Raw genomic sequence first — 17,705 nt, forward strand, 5'->3', positions numbered from 1 at the left:
TCACTGCAAATCAGTTTGCTGAAGCCTATCAAAGAAATGCCACCACAACCTCAATTTCTTCTGCTGCTGAGCTTCTTTTGAGCCCAGATAAATTAATTTCCCTATTCCTTTTCCATTCCTGCTGCTCAGCTATTCTGGACTCTGTAGCCCCCCTCAGACATCGCAAACTTAAGTCCCATCAGTGGTTGGATGATTCAACCCATTCTCTTAGGTACGCCTGCCAGAAAGCTGAGCGGAGATGGAAAAAAAGATCACTTCTCAATTTCATTTGAAATATTCAACTATGTAACTGTCTGGCTATTTTCCAAACAGCAGACAAAAAAGTCAGGGCTAAATATTTCTCTGAGATAATCAGTAAATATTCTCACAGACCTAAAATTCTGTTCAGCACTAAATTCTGTAAATTCTGTCCTCAATACCCGTATCTCTCACATAGTTGAAGCATCCACGGACATCTGTGGGAAGTTTTTGAAGTTTTTCACTGTTTGCTGAATGTTTTAAACACTCAGTTGTCCAGCCTCTGCTCAAAAAGCATAACCTTGTTAAATGTTTAAATAATATCAGCCCATCTCTAAATTGCCATTTGTTTAAAAAAATACTGGAGAAAAATGTCTAACTAAAAATGTAGCTGCAAGGATGTTAACTGGTACTAAAAATTGTGAGCATATCATCGGCCTCTTTTCACTGGCTCCCTGTTCAATTTAGAATTCAATTCAAGACCTCGCTGATTGCTTTCAAGGCTCCATCTTATATCACAGACCTCATTCATTGGAACTCAGCTCCTAGGTCTGTTAGATCTGACAACAAATCTCTCTTGTCCCACAGTCACGACTAAAACTACAAGGTGACTGAGCCTTTGCAGTTGCTGCTCCACGATTGTGGAACCAGTTGCCGTTAGATGTTAGATGTGCTCCCTCCATCTCTGTTTTTAAATTTAGGCTTAAGACACATTTTTATTCACTGGCCTTTTTGGCCCATTAATCTTTCAATCTGTTGTCATATCTATAATTCTGTATTTGTCCCATGTTTATTGTTGTCATTGGTATGTTTCTTTGTGTTTTTTTATACTTTTTACTTATATTTTAATGTCCTTTTGTGCAGCACTTTAGTCAGCTTAAGCAGTGTTTAAATGTATCTAGAAATAAACTTTACTCACTTACTTACTTAATCATTAGCTAATAGTTTAATTAATATAGTATCTCCCAGTCTGTTCTCTAGTAACTCATCATTATCTTCTATATAGTCCTCCATTAGGAGTTATTAAAGTATTTATTAATGATTCATCAATGATCACGTCATTCCTTATTTATTCTTCACTCGTTCCATAGTAATTATGCACAATTATGTGTACCATATTGTAAAGTGTTACCAAAATTGAATTTTAATATTGGCTGCCCTGGACTTCCATAGAATAGGTCAGAGCTGGTCAGATTTTATAGTATTGTGGCCAGTAGCAGTCCAGATACCTCGCTCTGGAATGAAGAGGAAAACTGTATGTGAGGTAACAGGCCAAATGCAGACATGGAGGACAAGTAATTGAAACTTAATAGTTCAAAGTAAGAATTTAACAGGCATACAAATCCAGAGGGGCGAGGCAGGGAAATCAGGACCAAGGAAACAGGTTCAGCATCAGCTAAACAGCAACAGGTAACAGGATGGCTGGAACACAAAGGCACACTGCATCATTGACAGGCTGGCAGAGAACGGATGGCAGAGGACTGGTATATAAGCTACTGGGGCTGATGAGATAATGAGCAGCAGCAGTTTTTGTTTTAATTTTGACACAGTAAACATTAAAAGACAATATTACATATTACATTAGTGTATTGTGTTTCACTTCATTTCTTTGTTTGATTTCTTCTCAATTAGGCATTGTAGATGAACAGACTGAGACTTATTTCTTATCCTCCATTAATTTATTTACTTAAAGTCCCCCTCCTACCCAAATTGTGTATTTCTTCTTGTTCCTCTTCTTGTTGTTTGACCTTCACTGTGCAGAATGATGTATGTGCAGAGTTTGTTTTCACATTTATCTGCTGAAGGAGGAAAGTTTCTCCGTGCTCACCTTACATATCTGTTTAACACATGTACCTATGAGCAGGATTTGTGACATCACGACTAGTTCAGAACCAATCATGGTCAAGTAGGCAATTTACCCAAGCGCCTCCAGTGCACATACACAGAGAATGGACTTTACAGTGAAGTAGGAGATATCACTGAAAGTGGTTAAACCAAAAATATTTTTCAATGTGGGAGAAGGAAGCAATGTCGTTTTAAGAAATTTTTAACTATTTTTTTGTGGAAAAACTATATCAGACACTAATTATAACTCCAGAGTATTTTTATGTTGTAAAACATGTCTGGAGAGAATATGAAAACAAATAAATGTCAATATTCGTATATGCATGCACCTGTATTTCATAAACATAAATTTTGGTCAATAAAACTGAAGGTAACATCCAGTATTTTAAAATTTAAATAATTAGAATGGATGATTTACTGTCATACATGATCGATAAACATTGAAGAGCCCAACTGTGTAAATGAGACCATCAGTCTAAATACTGCATGTCTGGAGGTAAGTTAAGGTTTTGCCAATAATAACTGCAGCTGATCATTAAGCACTGAGGACATGTCATTCACATATCAATAAACACTGCACCTGCCTGCAGAGCTGACATATGGTGTTTGCAGTGTGTCACAAATATCAATAACTCATAATTATCCTCCATCAGCTGCGTGCAGAGGAGCTGGCGAGTATTTAATCAGTGACTAAGAGACAACAATAACATGGCTTGGCATGTTTGGCTTTTTAGATTTGATGGAAATTACATCAGTCATGATGAGAGCAGATGAAATGTGTACAGCCATGATGCGAGTCAGCTCAGACACTCTAATCCCACCAGTACAAGCCTGGCTAAGGCTAAATGAATCGGACAGTTTTGTAATTCACAGACCTACAGGAGAACACAGCATTAGCATTTAGGGAGAGAGAACCTGGGAAATGAAGGCAGCTGTCTCTTTCCTCCTGACAGCTCTGATGCGTTTGCAACCAACACAAAGCTGTATGTGTTTTATCAGTGAGGAGGCCTGTGTGCAAACAAGTGTAGAGGCAGGGATTCAGCTCAGTGCGACAGCGTGGCTGGTTACTGATTTATCTGCATGAACTGAATTGATTTTGTACAGAGGAGTGTTAGCTTAATTATTCATTATCTTATAAAAGTATGAAAAGTCATTGTCACCCATTTTTCACACATTATAGGCACACATAATTCAATCAAAGCATTTCATGACTCCGATCTGTGCCAGTACATTTACTCAGTAGTGCACCCCAGATTATGGCAACACAGAATAGGTTACATGCAAAACATATGGTGGAATAATTCATGAAATATGATCCACCGTTAGAGTTTAATGCTGCCAGTGTGCAAGGAAGCAATGTGTTCTCTCTGTCATTTTAATTCAGGCAGTAATTCATCCATCTGTCCATTTTCTGTAGCCACTTATCCATTTCAGGGTTGCAGGAGACTGGGGCCTATCCCAACATGCACTGGGCCAGAGACAGGGTGCAGGGTGACACGTTGCCAGTAGTATGGGTGTAAGAATATAGAGGGGCGAGAGAAAAATCGACAGGGGTAGGTTTAAGATATCATTGTTTGGGTTTTAATGACTACTTTGTCAAAGCTACTGAACGTTCTTCATCATGGTTACAATAACAGCACACTTATTATAGCCTGAATTTAAAGATTGAAACTAGAATGAGTATGAAATAACATAACTGACATAGTATTTCTAGACAGAAGTTGAAGCCAGAATCTAGCGGCCGTTGGTAGTATTGCACTTGGCTGGCAATTTTCTATGTTTTTCCTATTGTCAGCAAATCTTTGTTGTCCAAAAACTATTAAAAACACGTCAGTGAGTCACACCACTGCTCTGGGTGATATGTTCCTTCATCCATGAAGATGATGGTTACCATAACTTGTTTAGAAACGGCTCAAAAGAGTAAAAATAGCGATAAGAGAGCAACCTGCCACTGTGCATGTGCAAAACGCATTCAGTTTGCAGAGCTTTGCTAGCTTGTTGTGCTACATATCAATTTGTACATTTATAATGTAATACAAAGTCAAGAGGTTGTGATATGTAGCACAACAAGCTAGCAAAGCTCTGTAAATGGAACCAAGTTCCGCACATGTGCAGTGGCGTCTGCCGTGCAAGGCACCCCTTTAGTCTTTGGAACCATTTCTAAACAAGCTACAGTGACCTCTGTCTTCAGGTACAAAGGAACATGTCACTCAGTGCAACAGTGTGGTTTATTGACCTGATTTTAGTAGTTTTTGGACAATGGAGCTCTAAGGCACAGAGGAATAAGATAGCAGGCCTTGAATAGACAAACAATACTTGTTAGTTGTAGTAGTAGAGTTCATTGTTTGTTTGGCTCTGAGCATGAAATTTATTGACATTAAGAAAAATATAGAAAATCACCAGCCAAATTCTTTTTTTTTAATTGGTGAGGGGTGCGTAAACACAGGACAGAGGTAGAGACATACAGTGAAAAAAATATAGAACTAGATAATATCCAACAAAACCAAAAAAAATAAATAAATAAATAAAAAAGGAATGAAGGAATGAAGTTATTAAATTGAAAATCAATTCAGGGAGGGTAATAAGAGGGAGGAGAAAATAAGTAAATAGATTAAAGAGGAGAGACTGTTTTTAAAAAAGAAAAAAAATCAGGATTGCTGCAGTGTTGGGCACCATCATTGGCCAAATCATCAGCCAAATTCTTTAAGGTACTTCAGCCTCTACGTGGTAGATGCAGCTTGGGTAAAACCTGACGTTTTGTTGACCCATCCATGCAACCTGACATCCTTCTGTAGACTCAAAAGTCCAGCCATAATTACTATGGCTGCTAGAGGGCACTGTCACTTAAACTTGTCACTTGGATTTTGGACGGAGATACATGGATACTTCAGGTTAAGCATCAGTAAAACAATGGTGTGTTATAGTTCAGTGCAATTTAGCAATTTTTGCCCAGAAATTCTGTGTGATACCTGCCAGGGTTCATTGAAACAGTGGTAAATGTTATCTAATGACCATATGTGCTGGGGGCCCAAAATGCGTGGAGTCCCTTGTGCTCATGATCCACCTGATCCCCACCATAGAGAGAAAAAATTGTTGTATTTGGCAGTTTGAATCTGTCCTTTTCCATTTCATTTACATCAGTAAAATGTAACTGAAGTGTTAGCTGAAGTGTGCAGTTTTCCTCAGGATTCATGTGGTCAGTGTGTTTTACAAATAAGAACATGGTGCTAGCTCTCCTGTACAGCGTAGCACTTTGGAACATTTTCAAAGGACAGCAACTGCAGTTGAAATCAGCCTGAGAAGGATCGATTTCAGAGTGAGTGTCCTATGTGAGGCCTCTTCCTTCTTTCTTAGTGCTGGATAGTGATTCTGTGGATCCCAAAGGACCATGAAACCCTGTTGGATCAGCCACGGAACACAAATCAGCATTAGGAAAACTGCCAGACAGCACTTCTTCAAAGACCCCATCGTTTGGATCTTGGGGGATTACTGCACACAAGTGTGGTGTGCTGTTTGTGTGTGTGTGTGTGTGTGTGTGTGTACTTATGTGATTGCACTCCTCTTTGTATCTGCATCACACACTCCAACTATTTTTCACAGTCCATCTGCTTAACACTTCAGCCAGTGTGGAGGAAGCAGCTGATGAGGAGGATGGGAAATGAAGAATTGAGTGTCACAATTTATTTAACTTAGTGTCTCATCGGAGCTTTGGGTTTCTATGTGCAATGATGGTGAGATGGAGAGCCAACAAGAGCGTAAAAAAGAGAAAAACTTTGAATAAAATGCAACAAAATGTGTAATTAGGGTTTTTTTTTAAGCCTTTAGATTATGCAATTTCTTTCATTTCCAGGGTTAAATAAGGTTTATTATTTAACCTGTAACCCTGAGGCATGTTGTCTCCTCAGCAAGGAGACCCAATAATGCTGTGGAATCAATAACCATCATCTAATGAATAGGCTACAACAACACTAGGCTGCATTTATTTAAGGGGGAATGCACAGATCAATGGATCCAAGGTTGTTATCAGCGCTGTGGCTCACTCTGCTGGCCAAGGACTTCCACAATGACCAAAGGCTGCTCAGACAGAGGAAAGCACAGCTCTTTGTCTTTGTTGTTCCAGCTCTGAACAAAAGCTGTTTCCCCCTCAGTGTCCCCTGGAGGACATGCAAATGAGGAGACGTTCGTCTCTGCAACCTCTGTGCTCTCTGGGTTTTCCAAAGCAGTGATGTATTGACGCGAGGTGAATGCAGACTGACAGAGGTCAACATTCACTCACAGTGTGTTACCTTGAGCCCAAACACTGCTGCTGCCAATGCCTCTGGTTTCTATTAAACATCAGTGTATGCCTTATTATTAAGCCAGTGTATGCACTGTAAGAGAATGAGTCATTTCTCTATCTAACTTCTGATCTCAGTCTCTTTTCACCACTGATGGCTGAGTTAATCATCTCTGACAGTGTATTTGAAAAAAAAAACAGGAGGGACAGACTGGAAGTTGTCATTTTTTTTTGTCTATTTCTAGTTTCTAACTGGGAGTGGTTGATTCTCTCTTTGTGCACAGAGGTTTGAAAACAGCATCTCATAGAACTCTGAGGGGGAGGAATTTGGAATTTTCTTAAGTGCACAGTGAGAACAATTAAAGGGACATATCGTGTTTTTTGTGGTTTTCAGTTATGTATATACTGTTATGATGTTGGATATCTATGTTAAACATGGTAAAAATTCCAAAACTTGATGTTAACCTCTGTAGAAATGCTCGCTGCAAGTTAAAAGCCAGGGCTTCAACCTGCTCTGAACATTTGCAAGGTTTTTTCTACCTTGCTGGTGATCTGAGGTCAGCTCATCGTGCATGCCCATAACCAGCCATAAACATTCTGTGGCCTTGATTGCTAAGGTTGTTGCTAAGGTTTTTCCATGTGTTGTTTGTCCACTCTCATATTTTGGGTTAGATTCCAGCTCGGAAATGTACAGATGTATTTGAGAAGTTGACATTTTGTGTAAATAATGAGAAAAAGTAGTGAAATCCTACCACTATAGTTTGTTTTATGATTTGCTTATGTAGCCTTCAGAGCAGCTGGAAGTCAGCTGCTCAGCTGGAAAATCACTTGATTGTACAGTCAGATGCTTCAATCCATTTAGAAAGACCACAGCCACACCTCAGCTTAACAGTAAAATATCTTTCTTACAACCTAAACTGTATGTACTAACACTTATAAGCCAATACAACCAAACATTCTCTCTTTAACATGCTTTAAACAATCAATGAAAACATGGGGTCAAGTTGACCCCTGATTGACCCAATCAACTGGGCTGATTTTGTATGAAATCCTAGTAAAATGACACAATTATATATATTTAGATATAATTTACCCTTGTTGAATTTTAAAAAGGCAAAGGAAAATTGCAGGTGTTCATGGAAAGCTTGGGGTGCAGTCTGCGCCATTCACACTGACTCCATCCTCCATTCAGCCGTCATTGTCCTCAGAAACAGACTGTCTTTACCAGGGTGACTAAAATCGGACATTGACCAGACTGTATTTCACAAAGACTCCATGAGATGAGTACAGGACGAAAACATTTCCTCAATTTATTTTTTCATCGATTTTATTTCAGCACTGTAGTGTGTGGGTAAACATATCTGTGGTATGATGGTGCATCAGCAGAATTAAAGTAGGCACAACTTGGCAGCTTCTTTTCAATAACCAGAACAGCAGGCCAGTCTGGAGCATATCAACCCTGACAAGAGAAAGAGCCAAATGTTGGAGCACCCAACCAACATAGTTCAGCACAGCAGCAACAACAGTCGACCCTGTCTGTCTTGTCAACATTCAAAGGCTATAAAGAGTAACTGGTCATTGTAATCATTTCTCCTCTCCATACTGGTTGTGAAGTGATCCCTTTTTACTGTGATATCGATGTCTCTGTCTGTGTAAAAAACTCTCAAGTTCAGCTGAAACTAATATGAGGTGTCAGTAGTCTGTGTTAGACAAATCAAGTGGCTATCTTTGTCCTGGCAGTCATGTGTAGGTGTTTTGATGTTTTGTCCTGGCATCAAACCTATGAATCCCTCCACCAAGACCCAGCAAGGGAACACTATCTGCCCAAAAAAAGTTTGGAACTTTGGAAGATACCAACTTAAATTTTCTATGATTACAGCAACAAATAACTCTTTAAATGTACATATGGCATGTGACTGTTGGATAAAGACAGACTTGAAAAAAATCTAGACTTATCCATTAAATCTAATTCAGCTTCAGAGCAGATGATTATTTTACAGTTACATACATCTACTGATGCACTTGGACACATCAGTAATAGTACCTGGGGTCATCATGTAATTCGGGTCTTTCAGTTTAAGACACCATCATCCAGGTGACCTGACCGGGAGTGATCAGTTCCTGGCCTGTGTCCAGGAGACATTAGTCCATGGCTTTTCCCTCCTGATCCGCTGCCTCTGAATATCTGCTGATGGCTTTTCTTTTATGTGCACCAGTGATGCCCAGGAGGCTGTAGGCATTGCATAGCGATTTGCTCGCAAAGCCCCTACCCCCCACTTCAATGGGAATGCACCGTGTGCGCCACCCCCGTCTGCGGCACTCTTCCAACAGTTCCACATACATCCTCCTTTTCCTTTTGCTGGCTTCCTCCATCTGCTCCTCCAAGGGCACTGTAAGCTGCAGCATGACCACCTGCTTAGATATTTTGAAGATAAGCTTGATTTCTGGTCTACGGTCCACCCTCGTTGGCCAGTCAGTTCCAAGGAGGCCTGCCTGGGCTTTCATTTGGGCTGCTCTCACAAAGGTAATTCCGCATCTCGGTGGTCAGAGACACTTAATCTGGTAGATGTTACTGTAGATGGACTCAGCAATTACTTTTAGCACTTGGTCGTGGCACCAGCGATAGTGACCCTCCTCCAGTGCTTTAGGACAGCAGCCGAGGATTTGCTTAAAGTGTTCCTCTTTTTTGGCACAAGGGACATGTTGGTGCTTCAACTTGCCCCAACAGAAGAAGTAAGAAGCTGTGCAGAACATCATACACACACTGAATGAGAAATCTGATGAAGAGGGGTTCAGCCCGCCATAAGCCGGACCATGAAATCCATTGCCTGTTCCCATCTTGTCCATGTCCTTGTCCCCACCATCTGGCAGACACATAATGGTTGTGTATATTATCACTATCTGAACCACAAAACTCCTGAGGAACTGAACGGACAAAAAAAAAAATCAGCAACCATGTATAAAACCACTATTTTGAGGTTAACCTTGCTGATTCTGTTGTTTTTGTTGCTCACAGTAGTAAACTGCGAGGAAATTTGGGGGCACTACAGATTTGGCAAGGTCTTTGCTCATAAATATTATATCATATAGTAGGAAAATCATAATTGCATTCTTTCTATATTGTATCTGAACATGATAGTTTCTGAGTTTTGGTGCAATTAAACCAGGTTTACTTTGAGCAAATTGTTCTTAATCATCAGTGTCAGATGAGATTGTAATTAATTGTAGGGTTCACTCAAACCAAACAACACTTACTGAACTATCTTTTTTCCTTCTGTACTGTAGAGCCATTTTGAAGACAATAATACAGAATATAAAGCCATCTTTAAGGCTTTTGATGTACACTAAAAGAGATCTACAGACTTCTGAAGGGTTTTTGCAACTGTTCTCAAAAACACTGCAGTTATATTACAGAGCTTGTCAGATTGAGACAGTAAAAATATGGTTATTATACCATAATGCTGCCTCTGTAATCATACATTCAGTTTCTTATGTGAGTGTCATTATGCGGGGTAAATCATAGGTTCAGCTGCACCTGAATACAATGAGAAATATTGTCTGGCAGATGACACACACACACACACACACACACACACACACACTTACCTCAGTGTGTGGAGTATATTGTGTGCAGAGAGACAGAGGAACCAGCAGATAAACAGGATGGGAGAGGACTTCACAGGGCAGGGCGCATTCCATCAAATTAAATTGGAAATAGCATTTCCATGCCAAGGTCTTCTTGCTCATTAAGAGCCAAGAATTCATTATCAAATCTCTATGTCCTCTCTGTCCTTGTAAACTGTTCACACCACTACTAAATAAGTAAAGACAGACACAGGACATTATTACCAAAGCAGCGCCTGCCTGTCATATAATCAATAAAATCATGATGTGTGGAGGGCTAAAACATTCCTCTGAGCATCACAAGTGCTGGAGCACCATTTTGGATATTGTTATCATTAATTATGGTTGTCCACATGATCACAAACCCCTAAATGAATGCCTGAGAGAGAAACGGGGAGATGCTTGCAGTGTGAGTGTCTCCAACAGATGTGTGCTATCAGATTAAAGTGCAGAGTCATAATCAAAAGAATGCATTTCTAACAAACATATAGACATAAAACATTTCCCGCTCGGCCCCATGCCGGCCTGGACGCAGCGGGGCTCCAACTCATTCCAATTCCTTTAAATGCACGTTTCACACGGCCCATTTCAAGGAGAAAATAACACATTGCCTTTGATGTTTAACACATCAAGAGTACAATTTTTTCTTCCTGAAAGAGTCCTCTCGACCAAGGCCAAGTTCTTGGAGTGTTCGGGGAGGGGAGGGGGCCACTTCTGAACACTCTGAGCTCACACCATGCATGAGATGTTGTGCAATATCCCACACTCAGTGGGATCTGCAGCCTCTCTAGAGCAAAATCATTTAAGAATGCAGAAAATTAAATGCACATTTCCCCAGAAGGTGACCCGGAAAGTTATTGCAAACAATGTTTAACACCCACAAATTTATGGATATTGTTTGTTGAATTCACATCAAGCTGCCACTTTCTGAGGAGTTAGTAATATGCTATTGTCACGGGAGAATGACTTTAGAGAGGCATGAGTAACACTTCTTATTGGTTAGGCTCTGGTGTCTTTTTAGGGGTGTGCTCTTCTACATATTGTTATCTATAAATCCAGATATATGTATTTTTAAATAAAAAAATAATTTTAAGTGAAAAGAATTTAAAAAGAAAACAACATACAGGTACAAAGGTTTGTCCATGAAGAGTGCCTGGATGCATGGCTTCATAGAGCCCTCAGCCACTGATCAAATGGCTCAATTTTCAATTTAGCTTTAAGCTGATTGTTAAGTTTAGGGACTTAAAGAAAATTAATTGATAAATGATATTTCATTTCTAACTTTCCTTATGAGAGTTATTGAAATAAAAAAATCAAATGCCTACAGTAAAATACTCACTCAATAAAACTGCCTCTGTCCGTGCCATGAGTCATAAAAGTACATTTTGCTAAATGTAGAGGATAAAACCGCTCCCTCTGTATCAGAACTTTATTTTTTCCCATTTCAGTGAACAAGTACATGATAAGACCAATATGTCAGTTTGAAGAAACACAGAATACACTGGATCAAATCTATCTCTACCAAAGCATGTCATTTTTTATAAGCCAACCTTGACTCCAGCCATCACTTTATTCTGCATCTTAACTACAGTAAAGTTACATGTGTCTGATAAAGTTAGCCTATAATATGATCCAAAGTAAGCATCACATGTTGCCACTATGTTCTACCACTGTGGAGTGGAATCAAACATGTTCAGTGTGGCTGTTTCAATGTTTTTAATACCACAAGTCCATGAGGACCTGAGCACACACGCTTTCAGCTCATTGTTTATCTGTCCGGCTGCTTTACTGTTTTGGTTCACTCTCAGTGCTCTCATAGCATGGTTTTCGGCTGTAGTAGGCAGCTGTTTTCAAAGAAAAAGCTCCTAAAACCGACTGTACACTACCTGCTCAGCACCAAACAGCAAACAGACACAGTTAGTGACTAGCTTTGGCACACCCACCTGGAAGAAACACAGGCCTTTAACTCTCCAGCATGAATCATACAGTTAATTTAGTAGGTCTTGGTTTGGAAAGTTAGATCAAAGGCATACAATTTTGTTGTTTGCAAAAAGTTTGGCTGTTGTGAATTTCAGTCAAAGTGCAATTTGGTGGCTATTCTATTAACATATTGAATCAGGATACTTAAATTCCTTCACTTTTTAGTTATTAATTGTGAATCAGTACCAACTCAATACTGTTAACATTATTTTGAGATATTGGTGGGTGAGTGTTACACTTTTTCTAAGTCAAGAAGAGAGTCAAGAGAGAATCAATGTCATATGCCTTGTAGGAGAAGCTGTCTGAATATGTGCGCCATTATCTCTGTATTCAAATGACATCATGTCTCCCCCTAATGTAGCCATTCAGAACAACTAAACACTTGATTTCTGACGTGGTCAGAGAACATGACATATGAACTAGTTCTGATTGGGCATAAACCAATATCTACGCCCTCCCAGCCTGATAAATGCCTGCATCTCTCAAACCCTGAGATCTCTCAGACTTGACAAAGCTCCTCCAGAGACATAGAGGACACTATACAACTGCCTTCACAGGCTGAGTAGAACTAACCACGACCAGCAAATTGATGTGTAAAATCTGTGAATTGCTCCTTTGAGAAAAATGCAGTCGATTGTCATTTTATTTCCTCTTATTTATTTATTCCTCCTTTTATTTCCTCCTCTACATTGTCATTTCTTTTACATTTCAGCTATACTCTCACTGCAATATTTTTCCTATTCTTTTTTCTTCTGCAGTCGTCCTCTCTCAGTCCCTCCCTCCGCCTTGGTAAACATATTTAGGCTGGTCGGGGAAAAACCTTGAAATGGTCATAAATCCTTGGTAAAGATGTTTTTTTTTACGCTTGAGGCTCAGCTATTCTTTATCCAAATGGACTCCTTGCACAATGTGTCTGCGTATGTTCAGCTTCCTCCTGCAGAACCTCCATTCTCTGTCATGTTGCAGGCAAATATTTCAGATGATACTCCATCATGCAGATACACTACATCTGAGCTTCATTAACATACACGGAGCATTAGGAAGCCCAAACATAGCTGCTCTTGACAGGATGATATGTGGAACTGAGAACTTATATTCTTTATGTCTATGGGAGTAACAGAAAATGTTTTGTGTAGCAAGTGTGTTAACATATTAACATGTCTACCTGTGCAGCGACACACACAAGCACACATACACACACACACACACACACACACAACAATGAAAAAGACCATCAGAATGTGTATATGCATGGGAATGAGGCATGATGCAATCATTGCTGAGCATTGAGTTTCCCAGCTGTGTATGTGTGTGCAGTGTACACATCCTTATTACCACATGCTGTATCCCCCAGGGGTTCTTCAAACCTTTTGTTTGCGCACCAACTCAAGAATAATGGAGGTAGAATTAGAGTGCAGATCTTTGTTTTCTCATGGCTTTGCTTCTCCCCACAGGAATACAGGCTCTGTTACACCATCATTATAAATTCTCTGAATGGACAAAGGTCACTGATGGAAAAATCGCTGATGAGGGAGAGGAAAGAAAAAAGATCAAATAAAAAGTAGATTAAAAATGGCACGTGTGCAAAGTAGGCTGTACACATATTGACATGGAATTTATCTTTAGTTAAAAAACATCTTTGTACAGGGTCTCTGGTGGTTTACAAAAGGCTGAGAACACACACAGTACAGATGTTCTATGTTTACAGTCGACACTCGTCCAGACACAAATATAGCACAACTAATAAATACAGTCAAACATTATATACAGCATTTACAGAGTACAGAGGAACTACATGTCATTTACAACACAATACATCTCATCAGGGAATCAGTTGCAGGAAATAAGGTCAGGTCAGGTTTTTAAAATATACTGAAGGTACCACTCAATGACACTGACAACACTATGAACACTTGGGCGTTTGCATGCAATGCTATCAAAAGGAGTTGGAAATGATACAGCAGGGAATGAGGGCTGGGTATCAAACCTGCATTTTGACAACATAGTGAATTGTGTCAGCAGCATGACAAACTGAAGAGTACTAAAAGTCATTCTTAATCAAGTTTAATTGTTTGATCGGACTGAAATTAACATTTTCTTAATTTATACTATATTTTATTAAGGAAGACTTGTACAGCTAGTTATATCACAGAGTAACCAACCAACACTACATCACAAGGGGGAAAATGACTGCTGCTGTGCTGTGCTGCTGTGCTCACTCTATCTCCTGCAGTTCTGGAGTCTTTCCAACCAATCAGCTCACAGGATCTCATAGTATTGATTAGGAAAATGATGTTATCCTCTAGCCCAATGGAAGTAATGCCATCTTCTCTGTTTTTACAAGTTTTGCCAATTATTGTCCCCGCTATATTAGTTATTGTCAACTCCTCAATGTCTTCAGGGTGTGTCTCATCCTATCTTAAACATGCCACTATCCAGCCCATATTAAAGAAACCAAACTTAGATCCTGCTCTGCCCAAGAATTACAGGCCCATATCTAAACTCCCGTTCTTGTCAAAAAGATATATCAGGCACAGCACTGGACTGGATTTTATTTTATCTCATTGACAGAAGTTTTTCCGTCTCTATTGGGACTTTGTGCCTGATTCTTCTCCACTGTTTTGTGGTGTCCCACAAGGTTCGGTTCTGGGGCCCCTGTTATTCTCTCTATATTTGCTACATTTGGGACAGATGATCAGCAGATTTGATGTTGCTTATTATCTTTATGCAGATGATATCCAACTCCACTTCTCCTTCAAACCTAGTGAGGCTTTCAGGCTATCCAAGCTCCTGGACTGTCTTAACACTATTAAAGACTGGATGGCAGGCAACTTTCTACAGCTCAATGCTGATAAGACAGAGATTCTGATTTTTGCCCCAGAAAAGGTTGCCCCTGTGATCATAAAAAGTATTGGACCTCTTTCCTCCGCTGCCCACTCCAACCTGCGCAATTTAGGGGTAATATTAGATCAATCCTAAAAGATGGCGCTGACCATAAACTGCAACTCTGGGCTTTAAACAGGCTCCAATGAAACCAACGGGTGACATCACACCTCACTAAGTCCATCTGCATATACAGTCTATGCTTCAGACCCCCAAGAGCCCCCATTACCCTAGTGTGTCAAATGGTTGTTCATGAAAAGCAAAACAATTGTTTAGGAATTTGCACCACTAAAGTACAATATCAACTAGGGCTGGGCGATATAGCTGAAAAATTTATCATAATAAAATGTTTAATTTCAGTCAACACTGATAATTATTGATTATTTTTAATGACCTATTTTTTGACCAGGAGAAAAAAGGTTGATTAACCACTTTATTTTGAATTTAACCACGTTATGTCCTTTTTTAATCAACAATTTCCTCACCGTCTGCACTCATTTTCTCACTCCATGCTGTTTCTGTTGTTGCGCCAGATCTATCAAATGACTGGCTGTTTGCATTACTTGTAGCATGCTCCATTGTCAAGAAAGGCTGTTTATGAGCCAGGGAGGGAGTACACTGGTGGTCTGTTCCTGCAACTGAGCATTACGTATTCTTTATGAGCTTTCACTGTTATTTGCATTTATTGCACTTTAGTGAAACAAACAATTTTCTTATTGCTATTGATGAAGTGTCTATCACTGGTACATATTGCTATCGTTTTTTTGCCCAGGCCTATTATCAACATAGTCTGTTTTCACACCAAGAACTTTTTCTAGGGGCCCAGAAACTTTTCAGGAACTTAATTTAGTTCCTGGGCCCAAAAATTCTCTGCTCTGGAGATTATACTCTCTAATGGCCTGAGACCTATTAGGGTGGAGTTTGCAGTGTTGGATGTCACTGACTAGTCAAACACAAACCTCAGGCTGCTACAGAGAGCACAAGTGAACACAGGGGCGACAGGAAGCGGTTCATCAGATACTCAAAGTGGACTTTTAGTTCCTGGTTTAGTTCCTGTGGCTCCTTAATTTCTGGCACTACTTGGTCAAAAAAGGGTTCATAGTCACTTGGCCCTGTCTTGTAGTTTGTATTGTGCTCACATGGTGTATATTCCTAAATAAAGTAATGTTGAAGTCAATTGTCTTAATCTTACTGGTAGTCTTCCAGCATTGGAGTCCTGTGTTGATGGGAACTTGGAGGTGACCGAATACATACACAAAGCACAAAGGGTGGAATGGGGGCCAAACAACATTAATCTGACCATGTTGGTGATGCCACAGCAGGTGTTTTCTTTCTATAGCAGCTGGTGGAAAACACCTGCTCTGACACCACAGGTTTAGGTGTGGACAGCAATGAAAGCTGATAGAGAGAGCAGTCCAGCAGACGACACATGCTTTTTAAAGTCAAATTAGAACCTATGTGGACATTTTCTTCATATCAGTACCCACATTTAGGTTTTGTATTGATACCCTTATCAAAAAATTCTCAACAATACCCAGCCCTACAGTTAATGAAATTGGTATAGCTACTGTATCTACATGTTATTATGATGCACACCCACATATCACAAACAAGTGCTAAGATTCATCTCTCAGCTGGGAGTCAAAGGGAAGTACCACTTCTTTAACATGACTTGCATAAAACCGTACTGCTGTTTCAGAGTGGTTTTCTTTGTTGTTGGTCTATTACATCTAAGTGGCAGATTAACAGTAACACCTCTGAAAAGTAACTGTAAATCAATAAGACCATGGTAGATGATTGGCAGCCTCATAGTACTGGTATTATCATTCACTGTGCTCCAGTTGAATACTACAATATAGATACTTCTAGCTGTAGTATGGCTGGTTTTACTAAAAAAAAAAAAGGGAGGAAAATGACCATAAAGCAGTCCAACAGTTATTGTGCCAAATCTGTCCTGGTGGCTCACCATTTAAAAACTAGTGTACATGCCAGTAGAGGCTGCCAATATTGTCAGTCATGGTCTCACTGATATTAAAATTCTACAGCCTGTGTAGCATTAACAGTAACAGCCTGGTCCACTGTAGGGTATTGCAGGGAAAGATTTAAATGGCCGCCAGTTGTGATGAAGATTTTGCCTTGATCATGAAGCTGGTGAAGCTTCATTGTCATCCTAAGTTTGGGAAACTTGGTTCATGCAGGCTGATTGGCTGTCTGGGCTCAGTGCCTCTCAATGATCGGCTGTTCATGGTGATGCTTCCTCAGCCTGGTCCCTGAATTAGAGGAGAGAAGACAATTATTAGTAAAAACTAATATCTGTTTCTATCTAACAAATTAATTTAGGTCTTCTAAAGTGTTCTACTCTAAAATCAAAGCACTTCTTTTTGAAAGTGTAGAAGAAACTTTAAAGGGGAAGATGACCAGAGCACTGGGCTTATTTTCATCATTTTAGAGCCAGCTTGCACATCTTGTTTCTGCCTGAAGATTAAAGGCTCTGACCACCCACACAGGTGTTTTCAATCATCCCAGCTGATTAGCTCTCAGCTCAGACTGAAGCTGAGCTAGGGTGCGTCTCAGTACTCACACTTGAAGTCTTGAGCACTTCAGTGCACATTCATGCACTGCAAGGTAGTAGCCAAGTGTGTCCCATGTCTGAAATATGCCAACACACACTACACTTAACTCACACTTGATGCACACTTCTCCTAATACTACTTCGGAGAGGTATTCCGAGTCAAGTGTATCCCATAATTCACCACAGTATATTGTGCAACGCCAGTCCAATTTGTTGGCGGTAGTGCAACAATGGTTGATTTTGGTCTTAGAACCAACAATAATCAATAGACAAGAAACAGCTGAAGTT

At 39.8% G+C, this 17,705-nt stretch overlaps 1 protein-coding gene across 2 annotated transcripts in view; it reads right to left on the reverse strand.

Annotated features, from left to right (window-relative positions):
- Positions 1–13,566: 13,566 nt before the first annotated feature.
- The window catches only part of anos1a (anosmin 1a), a 40,489-nt gene continuing 36,350 nt past the window's right edge, over positions 13,567–17,705 (reverse strand). For both annotated transcript variants that reach the window (XM_042405456.1, XM_042405455.1), the window contains exon 14: positions 13,567–17,115. In XM_042405456.1, coding sequence (XP_042261390.1) covers positions 17,063–17,115 — 53 coding nt within the window. In that variant the 3' untranslated portion in view covers positions 13,567–17,062. The remainder of the gene's footprint in view (positions 17,116–17,705) is intronic.

This window comes from Thunnus maccoyii, chromosome 24, assembly GCF_910596095.1.
Source record: "Thunnus maccoyii chromosome 24, fThuMac1.1, whole genome shotgun sequence".
Lineage (NCBI taxonomy): Eukaryota > Metazoa > Chordata > Actinopteri > Scombriformes > Scombridae > Thunnus > Thunnus maccoyii.